Source organism: Phyllopteryx taeniolatus, chromosome 4 (assembly GCF_024500385.1).
Source record: "Phyllopteryx taeniolatus isolate TA_2022b chromosome 4, UOR_Ptae_1.2, whole genome shotgun sequence".
NCBI lineage: Eukaryota > Metazoa > Chordata > Actinopteri > Syngnathiformes > Syngnathidae > Phyllopteryx > Phyllopteryx taeniolatus.
This window is the reverse complement of record NC_084505.1, coordinates 26,242,240-26,259,927: the sequence shown is the minus strand read 5'-3', so window position 1 is coordinate 26,259,927 and position 17,688 is coordinate 26,242,240. Positions and strand designations below refer to the sequence as shown.

The window sequence follows — 17,688 nt, the reverse complement described above, 5'->3', positions numbered from 1 at the left end:
GCCTTGCCACAATTCTGTCTCTGAGCTCTTCAGGCAGTTCCTTTGACCTCATGATTCTCATTTGCTCTGACATGGACTGTGAGCTGTAAGGTCTTATATAGACAGGGGTGTGGCTTTCCTAATCAAGTCCAATCAGTATAATCAAACACAGCTGGACTCCAATGAAGGTGTAGGATGATCAGAAGAAATGGACGGCATCCGAGTTAAATATGAGTGTCACAGCAAAGCGTCTGAATATTTATGGCTGTGTGATATTTCAGTTTTTATTTTAATAAATCATCAAAAATTATGTTATTAATTAATAATTATGTTTTTTCCGTCAATATGGGGTTGTGTGTGTACATTAATGGGGGGAAATGAACTTGAATGATTTTAACAAATGGCTGCAATATAACAAAGAGTGAAAATTTTAAGGGGGTCTGAAAACTTTCCGTACCCACTGTATGTATTAGTGTGGTTGTGTACCTAATATTTTGGCCTCCCCTGTTGCCAGTTAAGGAATCTTAATAACATTCAGACCCACGTTAGAGTTGTTTGGCCTTGGTGGAGGTAATTTCAGTTGTAGTTAAGGAAAGATTTTTAACACAGTTTTCGTGTTGCATATCATCAGATTGTGCGGATGTACCTAAGGAAGTAACCGCTTCAATTTTCTCCATTAGAAATCACGGATATTGGAAATAATCTTCTCCAGGGTCGTTTTTTTGTTTGTCTTGTGTTGCGAGCAAAAATGTGCGTCACAAGCATTAACTGTGGTGGCAGCGAAAGTCACAACAAGCAGCAATTTGGCCAATAGTGAACAACAATCCTTCAAATAAGAGGCCAAATGCCTGCTTAAGCAATTAATTTCAACTCCCAGTTGGTGTTTACTGGAATACTAAACTTAAAGACACTTACATTTTATGTATTAAATCAAATTAGATTAACTTTGTTTTACGGCAATCTGCTGGCATAATGCGAACAGCCATTGCAAAACACCATAGACAGGCTAAAGAAGCTAGCGTCTATTTTGCGGTAATTATAAACCTTGAAATAACCTTTTTTCGAACACAAGCAATAGCAATGTGTGCAGAGAGAGAATACAACTCAGAACAAACTCACAGGCATGTATTCTTTATCCGGTGAAAAACGACTAACATTACTGTAGCTTTGTCGGGACGGTCGTCTTCTGTGTTTAATCATCTAATGTATGTGTCGTATGTCTGTATGTATTACAGGTAATGCTGTCCTGTGGTGGCCAAGGCACGCACGGACACTAGGAGACGCAATGCCCATTGAATTAATGCATGAAATCATGATTCAAAAACTTCTTTCATTCTTTACATTCTATTAAATTATTACTGTACATTTTTTTTAACAGTGCTATTTTTCTTTTTAAAAACACACATTACAAAAAAAATTTGTTTTTGGGGATGTGGAATAGGGCATGATAATTTGAGATTCAAGTGTTTTGAGTTATAAATGTGGGAATGAATGAAACAAAACTGCTTGCTTTAGCTTGCTCACCTTTTGTTTTTTTGTCCGCAGGCAAGTTGACTCAGATCGTGTTCGGTCACCGCGACGTGGTGACGTGTCTGGCGCGATCCGAGTCGTACATCGGGGGCGACTGCTACGTGCTGTCAGGCTCCCGTGACGCCACCCTGCTGCTGTGGTACTGGAACGGCAAGTTCAGCAGCATCGGAGAGAGCGTCGCCAGTAAGTTGACGACGCAAACGTACTGTATACACAGTATACTGGAGGGTGGCTTCACCCGGAAAACAATACTAGTACAGGGATCTCGTTCGATGTGCGTCCCGCGTCTGAGACGCACAAAAATGAGCAGGGACGCAAAAAGTAAGCTCGAGGTGCATCCGAGGACGAAATGCCGTGGATTAGTATTCCAGCGTGGTGCTGGAAATCCGGCATATCATTTTTTTTTTTTTAGTCAAGACAGGGCTCGACTGTGCAACCAATTTGGTGGCATATGTGCTCTAATTTCTGAATGGTGCTGCTAAAAAAAAGAGAGCGATAGAGGGTCCACCTGTACGCCCAGCCATTTGAGGAAGAAAACCAAAAATCTCCGACACATGACACCCATCAGGTCTCTAAAGCAGTCAGAGATGGTGAAGGGCGGGGCGGGATCCTCAGAGGGAGCCCACCCTCCCTCTGATTAGCCGTGTGCTTTTCAAATGCAGGCACTAGCGTACTTAAAGAAAAAAAAAAAAAAAAACAATCCTAAAGCCACCTGGACGTTGTGGCCACATTTCAAGCCAGATGAACGCGGCCATCCCGCTAACACCAACGAGCTGGTATGTCAAATTTGTATGAAGTCGCAACAAAGACAACACAACTTAGAACCTCAAAGTGACAAAATCAATTTTAAACACAACCCTCCCACCCAATTTCTTCAGCTGGGAACAAAAAGCACAATGGAACATTTCTCGTTTCCCGGGAGCTTGCAGAACTCTTTGTCCAACAATGCAAAAACGAACGTTGACAGCGTATATGGTGCACATATGCTCACATTATATACAGTATAGCCTACTCACTATTGTAAGCGATGTAGCCAACGAAGCACGGTTTAAAGAAAGGCTGCAGACTTTTAAAAGAGTAGTACAAACCTTGAATCAAAACAGCTTGCTTTGATCTACTTGTTCTGCTGTTGTTAATCTTGCGACTTGGCACTTTTTCTTAACCAACTGGAAACTTCATCGGCACTACATTGGCTGTTAAGGCATTAATGTGTGTAATCTGTGTTTAAAAAAAAAAAAAAAAAACAGCCTGGGTGTTTTATTTATTTTTATTTATCGAAGATATTTATTGTTATACATTACAATGCCAATGTTCAATATATTCTTTGAGTACATTTTTCTTAAAAAGGATGTACTTGCATTATTATGCGCTAATATCACGATTTCAGTGGCGTAATAAACATCAACGATACTATTATTTGTCGTGATACAACCCCAATTCCAATGAAGTTGGGACGTTGTGTTAAACATAAATAAAAACAGAATACAATGATTTGCAAATCATGTTCAACCTATATTTAATTGAATACACTACAAAGACAAGAAATTTAATGTTCAAACTGAAAAACCTGATTATTTTTAGCAAATAATCATGAACTTAGAATTTTATGGCTGCAACACGTTCCAAAAAGCTGGGACAGTTGGCAAAAAAGACTGAGAAAGTTGAGGCATGCTCATCAAACACCCGTTCCGAACATCCCACAGGTGAACAGGCTAATTTGGCACATGTGGCTGCCATGTTTGGGTATGAAAGGAGCTTCCCTGAATTGTTCAGTCATTCACAAGCAAAGATGGGGTGAGGTTCAACTCTTTGTGAACAAGTGCGTGAGAAAATAGTCAAACAGTTTAAGGGCAATGTCCCTCAACGTACAATTGCAAGGAGTTTAGGGATTTCATCATCTACGGTCCAAAATATCATCAAAAGGTTCAGAGAATCTGGAGAAATCACTGCATGTAAGCGGCAAGGCCGAAAACCAACATCGAATGCCCGTGACCTTCGATCCCTCAGACGGCACTGCATCAAAAACCGACATCAATGTGTAAAGGATATCACCACATGGGCTCAGGAACACTTCAGAAAACCAATGTCAGTAAATACAGTTTGGCGCTACATCTATAAGTGCAACTTGAAACTCTACTATGCAAAGCAAAAGCCATTTATCAACAACACCCAGAAACGCCGCCGGCTTCTCTGGGCCCGAGCTCAACTAAGACGGACCGATGCAAAGTGGAAAAGTGTTCTGTGGTCCGACGAGTCCACATTTCAAATTGTTTTTGGAAATTGTGGACGTCGTGTCCGCCGAGCCAAAGAGGAAAAGAACCATCCGGACTGTTATGGACGCAAAGTTCAAAATCCAGCATCTGTGATGGTATGCGGCTGTGTTCGTGCCAATGGCATGGGTAACTTACACGTCTGTGAAAGCACCATTAATGCTGAAAGTTACGTACAGGTTTTGGAGAAACATATGCTGCCATCCAAGCAACGTCTTTTTCATGGATGCCCCTGCTTATTTCAGCATGACAATGCCAAACCACATTCTGCATGTATTACAACAGCGTGGCTTCGTAATAAAAGAGTGCAGGTACTAGACTGGCCTGCCTGCATTCCAGACCTGTCTCCCATTGAAAATGTGTGGCGCATTATGAAGCATAAAATACGACAACGGAGACCCCGGACTGTTGAACAGCTGAAGCTGTACATCAAACAAGAATGGGAAATAATTCCACCTACAAAGCTTCAACATTTAGTGTCCTCAGTTCCCAAACGTTTATTGAATGTTGATAAAAGAAAAGGTGATGTAACACAGTGGTAAACATGACCCTGTCCCAGCTTTTTTGGAACGTGTTGCAGCCATAAAATTCTAAGTTAATGATTATTTGCTAAAAACAATCAAGTTGATCAGTTTGAACATTGTAGTGTATTCAATTAAATATAGGTTGAACATGATTTGCAAATCATTGTTTTCTGTTTTTATTTGTTTAACACAACGTCCCAACTTTATTGGAATTGGGGTTGTAGTTTTTAGGAAAATATATCTTCCTAAAAACCATCTATCTATCCATCCATTTTCCGAACCACTTATCCATGATTATAAATTGCAGGGACTCATTGTTCCAGGGCTGGGACTCATTGTTTCCAGACGTGCATCGTGGGACTCACATAGTTTGTGTAAAATGATCTATGCCTGTATAGTATACTGTACTTATTGTTTGACACGACAGCAACATGCTTGTTGTTGTTGTTTCCCGTAATGTTGTGGCCTAAGAAAGACTATTATGACTTTTTACTTTTACAATTACCACTTAATTCTAGTACTTTTCCAACCTACTTACCTACCTACCTCCATTTGTTTTTTTTTGCTAAAAGTCAGACTTTAAAATCTATCTTTAAAGTATTATGATTTATTCTTTTAATTTTGACTTTTCTAGTAATATTAAACCTTTTTCTTGGGAAAAAAATATATTAAATATTTTTTATATTCACAACATGACTTTATTCTTTTAATGTGGCTTTTTATATTTATTTGTGGATTTTTTTGTTTCCACAACTAATCATTATGAAATTACTCAACTATTTTGATAATCATTTAGAGACCATGTTTAACTTGGAATCCTCAGAATTTAAGCCTCTAAACAGTAAATATCGTCAGATTCCTTTACTCCTCCAGACGGGTTATCTTTTGTTTTTAATCAAAATAAGACATTTGCAAACTTATGCTTTTACTTAGGAAAATAATTATCAACATTTTGCCTATTTTCTGACATGTTACGGACCTAACCACAAATCATAATCAGTTTGTTTGTGCAAAAATAATCAACAGATTAATTGATTATTAAAATAATTGTTAATTGCATCCGTAATTACAACATAATTGTTGCACTTTTACACTCTTTTTTTGTTTTTTTTTTTACTTGCATAGTTTGGTGGCCACTTGTTGCTAGGCAGAATTTGTCGCACATCGAGCAATGAAAAATTTGTTATATACCGACCCTTCCAATACCACTTTTTGAATGCCAAACTCGTTCATTTGTCAAATGAAAAGTCCGCAATCGAACCACTACACTGTAGCGAATGGGAATACCCATCGGAACGAATGACGCCGTCTGGTGGGGCACCGGCCCTAATATTGAGTTGTGATGTTGGGGTTTACAGCTTTCTCACTGTGAAGTAACAACTAGTTTCATGTGACCGGAGGGGCCTCCTGCACACAGATTGGGTTTCCGTAACGTGTGTGTGGAGTGAAAGTGAGGGCCACTTAGAGACACTCAAATTGTGACGTTCGGCTGGGGAATGGGGTCGGGCGGCGTTGCCGGCCACCACATAAAGGTTCAGCGCCATCCGAGAAGTGGGAGGCCGCACGGTCGATAAAAGTGAAAAATGTCCCTTTTTGCGAGCTTTGGGGAGGCGTGGGGGTCTTTTCATCATGTGCTACATAACATGTGGCGTTAGCTGCCATCAAAGCATAGCACACACATGAGTCAGTGGAGGTTAATTTGCCGGACGAACGCGTTAAGTGATGTGTTACAAACGCGCTCGCCGTTACCGCTCATTAACCCACACACAAGCAACATTCAAGTTGAAGTAAATATGGAAATATCTCTATATATGTGTTATATCTTTGCATTATTTCCATTGTACACTTTTTAACCGTCATAGATTTTGAATAATTGAAATTTGTGGTTCTGATCCTTTTAATGGAAAAACAACATATGGAAATAAAAAATTTCTCCCTCACTTAAAAAACAAAGCAGTCTTTGAGTAACTTTTTGCCTTTCAGGAATAGTAATAACTTTAATTGTAATTGTTATATTTCAATTATTTTATGATAATTTCCTGTCAATTCAAATTGAATTAAATTATTTGGTAGACTTGTAAACTTCCATTTTTATTTTTTTTTATTTTTGTTGTTCATTAAATAAAAAAAACAACATAGACTTAATGTTCATTTTAATTTATAATTATTGCTTACTCTCATACATTCGTACAACTTTCATTTTAATGTATATTTCAGTATAATTCATTCAATGTAATTCCGAATTATTCACCAATGATTGTATTACTATTTTATACAAAATTTCCATAACAGCACCAAAAATAACTAACAATGGCTCTTTGTATTGGGTCACCACCACCATTATGTTGCTTCTTTGCAGCCGACCGGAGTGAAAGGCACGCACGCGCAAAATCCCTCACTTTGCTTTTATTTGTCTGCCAAAAAGTTGACTCGCTCATGCAAAGCGCTCACGAACGTCCCACACGCTTCATGACGTCGACACCGAGGCCTCTGATTGGCTTAAGTGCACCGTGCTCTGATTCCTCAGACAACGTCGCCATCAGCTGGTCACACTCCGAAATGACACTCGACTGTTCAGCACTTTTATGTTTTTATTTTGTTCCTTACTGTACGTGTGGCAAACACGTATGCAAATTTGCTACTTTTATATTTGTAAGCGTTCCACTATTGGCACAGTACAATTATCATATTGATATTGCACTTGATGTTTGGACGTACTTGATCCAAATATACGAAGTGACTAATTAACGTCAATAAAGTCCATACTTAGTGCAGAGGAAATGTGGGCTTTTTTTGTCTTTGTTTTTTTGTTAGTTTGTTTCCTTTAAGCTCGAGCCAAAACAAACGTGGATAAATTCTTGATCGTCTTTTCTGCTTCCAACATGTGCTCTCTAACACAAACATCTGGAGCCAGCAAAATGACAAGCATGAAAGAGATTACAAAATGCCTGAAAAGCATTTAAAATTTGAATTACAATTTCAAAAAAATCTAAATTATCCACTTATTGTATTTTGTATGATTGATTTTTATTTTTTTTTCAATTAAATTTTAAATAAGAAATTTGATTATTCTGATATTTTAGTATTAGTTGTGTTCACTTTGGTGCCATGAATTTGATTTAACTTTCTTATTTTATAAAAATAGCTATATGTTTGTTTAATTTGTAGTTATTTGAAATACATTTTTGGAGTTTTATTGATATTGTAAAAAAAAAAATTATATTGGCATTGGGGCTCCCCTCTCATGACCCGCGGCTGCTCCCTGGGTCGTTACCCCCCCCTTATCGTTCCCTTGTCGGCTGCCCCTATCCGCCCTCCTTTCCAACAAACAAGGGACACTCTGGGTTGGGGGTGGGGGTGGGGCGGTTGGGGGTCTGTGGGTGTGGCATCGGGTCCCTGCGGCCCCCACCGGGTAGCCAGTTGTCGGGGTGCCACGGTGGGGCCGGCGGACCGCCCTGGGTCCCTCGTGTCCCGTCCGCCGGGCTGCTCTCGGATGGGCCCGATCCCACCCCTCAATTGATTGGGGGGCCGTCCTCAGCCTCGGCGGTGCGGGCACAGCAATTACAGGACACTTCTATCAGTCTAGGCCACATTGTTCATACGGTTTCCCTCAGAGGGCCGTTATGACTGTGAAACAATATGAATGTTTAATCACCTCATCATATTTTTACTTATCCATGAAAAATTGATGGATAACTAGTTTTGAAATCAGTCGTCAAGGATAATAGTTTGTTCACCTATTGTTCGAGTAACTGTAAAAGGGGTTTGGTAGCAAAACATGCTTAGAATAGCGCAACATGATTTATTACGTATGACAATTGGACATTTTGGAACAGATTTTAGCCAAAATCATGGAAGTTGACACACGATTTGCTTTCGCAGGCCACATAAAATGATGTGGCTGGCCAGATCTTGAGTTTGACACGTGAACTACAAGGGTCAAGTCTGACCATGAATCGATTGTGACGTGTGCGTGCGTGTGTTTTCCCAGCAGGCATCACGACGCCTCGTGCCATCCTGACGGGTCACGACTGCGAGGTGACGTGCGCGTGCGTGTGCGCCGAGTTGGGTGTGGTGATCAGCGCGTGCAAAGGTCAGCCGCTTTCCGCTACCGCGGATTTACCCGAACCCCGTGGTAAATACGTCTTGTAAATCGCAGAGGGTCCGTGCCTGATCCACTCCATGAACGGCGACCTGCTGCGGACCCTGGAGGGCCCGGAGGCGTGCGAGCGGCCCCGTCTCATCCAGGCGTCGGCCGAGGGCCACTGCGTCATCTACTACGACAAAGGTCGCTTTGGAGTCTTCAGTGTCAATGGGAAGCTGCTGGGACACATGCAGGTGGAGGACAGCATCAAGGTCAGTCCTTATTGGTCGGTTCAAATGCCAATCACTAACATGCATTACCTGTTATGTCATTTCTTCTTCGTTACCGAACTTCTGATTTATTTTTTTTTAATCAAAGAATGATCGTCAACTCGACAAAATTGAATAGGAAAGCGCGCAAATTCAGATATTGCCCAACATTATCACTTTCGCTGAAACAATAATAAATGTAGTTTTTATATCATGACATTAATGAGGGCAAATTCTGCCACAATAAATGAACCTTCTTTGTTCACATTCATGAAACGGCACAATAGTAAGAGATTACACAGTCGTTCTTTTTGCTGTCGTTTTGTTTCTACCAGGTTTCTGGACAAATTTGTCACTTGATACATTTTGTTTCTTGTTGTTTTTGTTTCTGTGTGAGGCTCTGGAGAATTTGTGCGCGCTCATGCGACCGCATCCCTTCCAATCCGTTCGATCGGTCAAATGAGACCATGACAGACGTCACGAGTAGTTCACTGTAGAAGTCTCTCTGTCAAGCCAAAACATGTAGATCGCCCTAGCAGGAATAGATTCATGGAAATCAAAGTAGCAAGCACAATGTAATGGAGCAAAAAAAAAAAAAAAATATGATAATTAAAAGTAAAAAGTATGTTGCATTAAAATTCTGTTATGTCAGTGATTCTCAACTGGTGGGTTGGGACCCAAAAGTGGGATGTGGACTCATTTTGGGTGGTAAAAAAGTTACATATAATCATATTCAGATTTTGTTTGCTACAGTACGGAGGAGTACCACGTTCCCACATATTAGATACTACAACTGACAGGAAATGTACTCGCGTGTGCTCTCGTCACTAGTTGACTCCGTCAACAAATGCAGTGCAGCTCAGCCTCTGGCTATTGGGGAACATGGCTACCAATATGGTTTTGGCAGTGTCCAACTCATTTAAAGCGATATTTAGGAATATTGCGTGTATTTTCAGAGGCTATTTTTAAATGTTTTTTTTTTTGTTCTTAACTTCTATAAAAGTGTCATGACTTTGCAAGAAAAGGAAAATGCGGGTCCCAGGGTGCGACACCAGTTGAGAAGCACTAAGTTGTCTCGCTTTCCTCTTCGTTGGTAAGTCTAAATGCCAAAAACGACCCTCAAAAATGTGCAATACTACAGTAGTTACATCACATCCTCTTCATTTATATGCTAGTTATTACATGCAGTTGTACAGTAATTATGTCACTTCCTGGGGCCACTTGGGGGGTGCGTGTAGGGGGGCTTTAGGTGGAAGGCTCCCTGATTAAAGGCCTGTCCTGGGAAGGCCTCAGGGCCCTTTCACACGGAGAGGAAACGCTCCTTTCGATCGGCGCTGCTCGTCGTCAGCTCACATCGGGCACGAGGCCCCCGTGCCATGGAACATTCCACACTTGCCGTCGGGCCGGAACACCAACGCCATTAAAGCCCGCCCTCCGCCTAACGTTCCCCAGACTTCCTCCCTTCATAGCAAAAGTGACACGAGATGGCAGCTACCGCCTTCTCCTCGCCCGACCTGTTGTTTCCGGTCTGGCCTGGGAAATGTAAATGTACGCCGCGCGTCTGTTTCCCATTAGGGAGCCTCCTGTGATTTTTTTTTTTTTGGTCCTTAAACATGCGCGACACACACCGCCCTCACTCACACGACCGCAAACATCGCAGCTATGATAGGCGATTGTGAGCGTACAAAGAAAAGGTAGGTTTGCAAGAGAGAAAATGGAATAATTGCGTTAAAAGTCAGACTGGAGGGAGACGTGGACCCTCTGAAGATCAGCGCAATCCATTCCAGGAAGCTTTTCCAACTTTTTCCATCATAAAACATTTAGTAATGTAACGGTACATGTATTCATATTATTTGCTACAGAATCATATAAGTCTGGCATCCCCGCATGAATAGACCTATTTAAAAAAAAATAATAATCTGTTTGCGCAGATTCGCCAATATTCACCCATATTTTATGGAACAAAATGAAATATTGAAGTTGTGACTACAAGTAGCTGTTCATTAATTATTCCATACGGATCTCAAACGTTGTTTGTGGCACACGCAATTCTTTCCTCGCATGATCGACAAGTTGTATTTTTGAAGCTGACTTGTTAAACTGACACTTGCTTCCGTTGTTAAACTTTGACACGATATTACTTTTTTTAATTGGAAAAATACAATTTTATTCTTGTAAGACTGACTTTTTATCCCGACAAAGAACGCCATTGTTTTCGTAAGGGTTAAGACATTTTTTCTTCTCATATGACAACTTTTTTCTGTAAAATGTATGAATTTGATATTGTAGTATTCAGTTTGTGTTTTCTCGAAACTAGGCAACTTTTTAATTCCTATTGTATTTAGGGGTACACATAATTGGCATTAGGATTATGAGGAGGTCCCTGGAAAATATCTCCCCTGTGAGGGGTCCATGAACCCAAAAAGTTTGAGAACCCCTGGTTTAAACCGTCCAGGTCAGTGCCAGAGGGACGTTAACGGCGCCGTAAATCCTGGCTTTTTTGGTCCCCTCGTTACCTGAAAGGAGTTGGAAAAACTGAGCGCGTGTTTCTCGCGGAGACATACGAGCCGGCAAGGCCATCTTGCTTCCCGCCGAGCGGCGGGACGTCTGCCTTGAGCGTTCGCCCGTCCGGCGGCAGATTTACGAGCGGGCGTCGACGCCGTACCGGCCGGGCCGCATAGCTGCTGGCGCGGCGCCTCCTGCTGGGCGTCAGCGAGGTCGTGGACTCCAGAATACATTCATAATAAAAGCAGAAACTGTGTGTAGTAACTCATGGAAAATAGGTAGTGTCAGAATGCTGAACTTGGACCTAGTTTGGTCATTTTGGGTTCAAAATATGAAAAATTGACTTTTTAATTGCAAGAGCTGCTCTCTTGTAGGGGTGCCAAGAGGAATTTCATTCATTTGTTTAACACATTTTATGAAGAAAGACATAGAAGCAACATTTTTGGTGCTATTCAAATAACAAAAAAAACATTCAAAACTGTCATGCAAAAACGTCTAAATGCTAAGCAGAGCTACACTGTTGTTGAATGCGCAGCCGAATTACATTCAATACATTTTCTGAAGCAACGCAAAGAAAAACGTTTCACTTTTCACATTTATGACCGCATAACTGTAACCCAAAAGGGTCGAGATGCAGTGTGGTTGGATGCACAAATTAGCCTTGGTTTACTTAGCATTGTTATCCGCTGAGTCATGATAAAGCCACCTGCAAGGAAACAAATGCGCCGTGTTGAGTCGTGTCGTTGATTTGTGTATTCCCCAGCCGTGCAGGCAAAGCCGAGTAAATGTCAGCCTCGCAGCGGGGAGACATCTTTGTAGCGAGTCTGGAACAGCGTGCGGGAACGCTAGTAGTGGCGGGAGAGGGATGACTTCCACATTGTGTACACGTTCTATGAAGGCTTCTATTTCACAACACAAATAAATGTCATTTCTGTTGCTTTTTCACATGAAAAACCGACAAAACTGTGTTCCAAAAAACGTTAAAATGGTTAACAGAGCAGCAGTGTTGTTGAATGCGCAGATTAGCGTTACTTACCGAATTTCTTCTGCTGAGTCATAATTGGACAACCTGTACAGAAGTGTACGTTTCTTGTCGTCAATTTGTGTGTGAATAAATATCGTAGCAGTGCGACATTTGTGTAGCATTGCTGCAGTGTTGGATGCACAGATTATTTACATTACTTTTTTTCATGCACATATTGACTCTAATTATGACTTTACTACTGTGTTAGCATAGGCTAGTGATAGTCGACAGCGTACAAATTTGGATACGTCACCGTTGTAGGGAAAGAACTCTGTCATAAACCAAGGACTCCATGTATGTTAAGACCAAGGTCTCCTAGAATGGTGCAAAAGTTCCATCAGAAATTTTCATTCACATTAACAACTTTCTTGAGTAATTTTCACCCATTTAAGATCACTATAACTAACATTATGACCATATATGAACCATTCTGCAATTTTTAAAACAGTAAGCAAGGCAAAGCAAATTTATTTTCTTACACAAGGTAACTCAATGTGGTTTACATTATTAAAAGCATTTAAAAACAAAGGGAAAAAACAGCTTATAAACATTTCAACAAAGAGGAAAAAAATAAGATGAAAGTACAATTAAAACAGCGTACAGTGCAAGAAATGTAGTGGATGAAAAACAGAGCCTTGAGGAACACCATGTGAAATGTGAGCTGGGGTATAGCGGATGAATGACAAAGAGAGTGTCATCTTTGATATAACATTTACAGAGGGTCCTCAGTTTACGGCAGTTTGGACACCTGGTTAGAAACGGCACATGATGATGAACTTGTTTGTGCGGTGACATCAGAAGACACGGTCACACGGCACGAGAAGGCCCGCTCAGCACTGTTTTTTTATTTGATTGTTTTGTGGTTATGGATACAAATGTTTCTCACGTAAATATTACTGTAATTCTGACTGCACTACTCTTGGTGTATGTATAAATTCAGGTCTCCACCGTAGGAACAGCTCTCCGGTGTATACTGGGGACCCACTTTATTCTCAAATATCTTCTAGAATTGTGCAAAAGTTCCATCAAAATTCAATGGTATAGGTAAATATATCTAACAAATATATCTTGTCATTTTCAGCAATTTGAGAATCACAAACTCAAAATTTGGACAGTGTATGACAGATTGTTTTTTTTTTTTTTTAAGTAGTGGGCGAAAGATAGAGCCATGAGGAACACAGGGTGAAATATGAACTGTTGGGTATAAAGGATGTGAGCAGTGGCTCATTTCCCCAGTTGATTTCAACAGCACTGAAAAAAGAGTGTCAAGTGTTTTGTATTTCTTGATCTTTTCGACCAAAGCATTTCAGACATATTAAGACACCTGGGAACTCTTTTGAATTGTGGGAAAATGTCATAATACATCTGCTTTAATTTTCGGGGGGTATTTTTGAAAGCACTTTGCTGGTAAAACGATCGTTTGCTTCCACTTAATGGCATTGATCATAATCATTTTCCTTGCACTCAGTCATGCGCTAGTCGCGGCCATGTTGGATGGCGTTGCGAGGCGCCAATTAGGCCCGTGTGTGATGGAAACCAGAACTGCTAATTCTGCGCTTCGGAAATGACACGCAAACACCACACCGGTCTGATTCAGGCTGCCGTCATATGCGAGTCACACAAATTCCTGAAAACAGCTCCCCTCCCCACGACCAAGGGTTTAAGTTTCACTTTTGCCTTTAATGGGATTTTGATTCGATACACGTGTTACCCTTTTTTCTTCTTTTTTTTTTTTTTTTCTGCTGAGTCATGGCCAAGCCACCTGCGAGGAAAGAAACGCGCTGTGTCGTAAGCAAGCCAGTCGCGGCGTCTCGCGATTTGTGTACGTCCCCGGCCTTGCAGCGTGGAGGCGAGTGGGAGAAGCAGAGTAAATGTCAGCCTCGCAGCGGGAACGCGTGGTTGCAGGATGAGGATGTTACAGCCATATTTGTGGTTTAATTATGCTTGAATAATATCACAGTAGTGTGACAATTTAATGAAAATCTTGACAAATAAGTATACAAATCAAACAGAATAAAGTGGCAATATTAAGGAGAAAAGTGGTAATTTTGTAAGTTATTTATTTTATGAGAGTTATGAAAACTTTTGTTTTTATTTATAAGATATAAATCTAAAGAAAAACTGAATTTTCCCTGCCACAAAATTGGGGGGGGGGGGACTAGACATACTCATTTGGTGTGTTCTGTAATTTTAAGAAAATTGCAATATTATGTCGTAGTAAATTTGTAAAAAAATAGGGTGCAAGTTTTGAGGGAAGAAAATGGTGAAAAGTTGCAATACTGAGTGAAAAAAATGAATGAGAGGAGAAAAAAAAATTAACCCTAATCCAACACCACACAGTTATGGCGGGACGGGGGGGATCCAAATTTTGAGGGGGAAAGAAATTAAGATTTTATGAGAATAAAATCTCAAATTACATGGTTATAATTTGAGAAAAAAAATGTAATATACAAAAATACAATATTTTGAGGAAACAGTTGTCATCTAAGAATATCATCACAAATCATGAAATAAGTACAAAGTCATCATAAATTGGAAAATGTTTCTTAAAAAACATCTGCAAAAGCTTCATTTTATGGGAGTAAAACTGCAATACTGAGTTGTTATTTGGGGAGAAAATGGCAATTTTCAATTTTTTTAAAAAGGGTATTATTAAAAACCTTTTTTAATATTTTAAATATATATATTTTTAATGTATTTGGGGAAAAAGTGTGATTTTATGAGAAAGTTCAGTTATGTGTAATATGTAAAAACAAAAAAAAAGTAAACTTAAAAGAAAAGGCAATATGAGAAAATGTGTAATCTAATCTGAATATCTTCACTATATTTATAAAATTATAAAATTCCAATATAAGATTTTTTCCACTTTCAAAGAAAAAAAAATCACAATTTTCTCAGAATAAAGCGGAAATATTATGAGGAGGGAAAAAGCTTTATAATTGTCAGGAAAAAAAAAAAAAAAAGATGAGTAGTGTTCTTGTTAAATGGGTTTGTGGCTCCCCCTGCAGGCGATGCTCCTGAGTCGTGACGGTCAGTATCTGCTGACGGGCGGCGACGGCGGCGTCATCTCCGTGCTTCAGGTTCACGACCTCAAGACGCTGTTTGCCTACCCGGGCTGCGACGCGGGCATCCGCTCCATGGCCATGTCACATGACCAAAGGTAACCCAAACCCACATGAGAAGAGAGGTTACAGTGGTACATCCACCGACCAGTGAACCAACTTACAAGTTTTTCGATATGAGCAGGCGCCTGGCTGATTTTAAATTTTTACATTTTGTTTTTGTTTTGTCTTGTGTTGCGAGCGCTACATAGTGGCAGCAAACTTAATACTTCTAACTATTCCAGAAATCACAAGCTGTGTAATATGCGGAACTGAATCGCCACGCAAAAAAAATAACTGACCAAGTGGGGACAGACCAATAGTTTGGATTTGCATTATCACGGGCATGGCGTCAGGCAGCCTCGTGCTCGTCTTCCATGTTTAATTCTTTGTTTTGGTTTGACAGTAAATATCAACTGGGAGGAGCTTTAAACTGCTTGAAATCTTTTTTTTTTTTTTGATGAATTGCTCACTATTTGCCAAACTGCTGCCGACTGTAATGTGTGTTGAGTAGTTAACTGCCACCATACAGCATTCGTATCACAAGGCACCACTGTAAATTCAAATGTATTGCACATTAATGTTAAATTACAAAAAATATACCTGAATAAAAAAATGAAAAACAAACATTTCTTAACAACTAGACACATGGATTGTACTAAAAAAGTTAAATACAACGGAACTGTACTTGGGCAGTGATTCTTTTGCATACCACTAGAGGGAGCTGCACTTTGATGATTACTGATCGCTAAAAACAAATGAGTGTTTCTTTTAATAGTAGCTTGAATGCCCCGATGAAACCCCATTTGATCTCCATGATTAATAAATAGAAATAACATCAATCGCTTACCGGTGTGGTTCTTGTGACACAGGTGCATTATCACGGGCATGGCGTCAGGCAGCATCGTGCTCTTCTACAACGACTTCAACAGGTGGCACCACGAGTACCAGACCAGGTACTGATCCCAACAACAAACCAAAAGCGCGTCGCACGTGTGATGCAAACAATCCTCAAAATCCTCTCGGCGGCGATGTGTGGAGTCCGCTCTGAATGTATCCCGGCAAGAAGTTATTTTTCAAAACCACCGCAGAAGAAACGGGGTATTTTTGTTTTTGTTTTTTTGTAGACAACAATGAAGTAACTTTCATATTGATCTTTTTTGGGTGGGAGCGTGGTTATCGTGTGGTTTAAGAGCAAATCTATTTTTAGCTGTAAGAGTCTATTTTCTTCTTCTTCCTTTTCATCACGCATAACAATCCAAATATTTACTGCGTACTTTAGGGTGAATGTTGTACTTGGTATGCGTGTTTTGGGGTTTAATTATGAAGTTGCTGAATTTTCAATAATTGCTTATCGAGGGGGATTTATACAAGTATGTATATAAATATATCCATCTATACATCTATAAAGGTATAGATGTAGATATATAGCTATACACAGTTTAACTTTAATCTTCCATATTTAAAAACGTCCATTGGCTTCTCTGTACTTTTTTGTGTGTGTAACTGACCGAGCAGTCGAACGGCACAAAAAAAGCTCGGCGACTGACGTTAGCGGCGCTTTTCCGTGTCTCGTGACCACATCCAATCAATCGTCACGAGGATGACTTTAAACTGACATCTAATGTTTGTTTTTCTGTTGTTGTTTTTTTTTTTTCTGTGTATGCGTGCAGAATTCTGACAAATAAATTGAATTTTCTAACATCAACTTGTGTACGATCATGTAATTTGTCAAATGCAGTGAGAGATGCTCCAAAAATACGTTCTTATTGAAAAATCAAAGACAAGTTTGAAGTATTTGTGAGAAACCGTTCACGCCAGGGGTGTCAAACTCATTTTTGTCTCGGGCCGCATTGTAGTTATGATTTCCCTCAAAGGGCCATTAGAACAGTGAAACTATATAAATGTTTAATCACCACCAAAACATATTCTTACCATTACACAACAAATTGAGGGTAACTAGTTTTGAAAAGACAAGGATAATAGTTTGTTCTAGTATTGTTTTAAGTTACTGTAAAAGAAGGGTTAGGTAACAGAAAAATGCAATAGCTCAACATTGTTTATTATTATGACAATTTGGGTACAGATTTGAGCAAAAATCACGGAAGTTGAAGAGCATGATTTGCTTTCGCGGGCCACATAAAATGATGTGGCGGGCTGCATCTGGCCCCCGACCTTGAGTTCGACACCTAAGGTTTACGCAGTGTTTGGCTTTAAGAAAAATGCAACACAGATGCAAAGCAGTTCTCTGAAAACCTTTTATGCCTAAATAATAAAGCGCTTTGCAGGAAAGCAACATTTTCTACCATGTTTAAGTTTATGCAGTAAATGTTTGGGTTTGGAAAATAAAATGCAAGATTCTCAGGGACGCAAACTCTTTATTCTATGTGTTTTAGTTTGTA

At 39.9% G+C, this 17,688-nt stretch overlaps 1 protein-coding gene across 9 annotated transcripts in view; it reads left to right on the top strand.

Annotated features, from left to right (window-relative positions):
* lrba (LPS-responsive vesicle trafficking, beach and anchor containing) overlaps nt 1–16,994 on the top strand; it is a 266,996-nt gene extending 250,002 nt beyond the window's left edge. For 7 of the 9 annotated variants that reach the window (XM_061770951.1, XM_061770953.1, XM_061770954.1 and 4 more), the window contains 5 exons: nt 1,525–1,692; nt 8,295–8,396; nt 8,463–8,659; nt 15,194–15,345; nt 16,159–16,994. In XM_061770951.1, the coding sequence (XP_061626935.1) occupies nt 1,525–1,692; nt 8,295–8,396; nt 8,463–8,659; nt 15,194–15,345; nt 16,159–16,249 (710 nt within the window). In that variant the 3' untranslated portion in view covers nt 16,250–16,994. The remainder of the gene's footprint in view (nt 1–1,524; nt 1,693–8,294; nt 8,397–8,462; nt 8,660–15,193; nt 15,346–16,158) is intronic. The other 2 variants (XM_061770952.1, XM_061770956.1) reach the window with 1 other exon arrangement.
* The last annotated feature ends 694 nt before the right edge of the window (nt 16,995–17,688 follow it).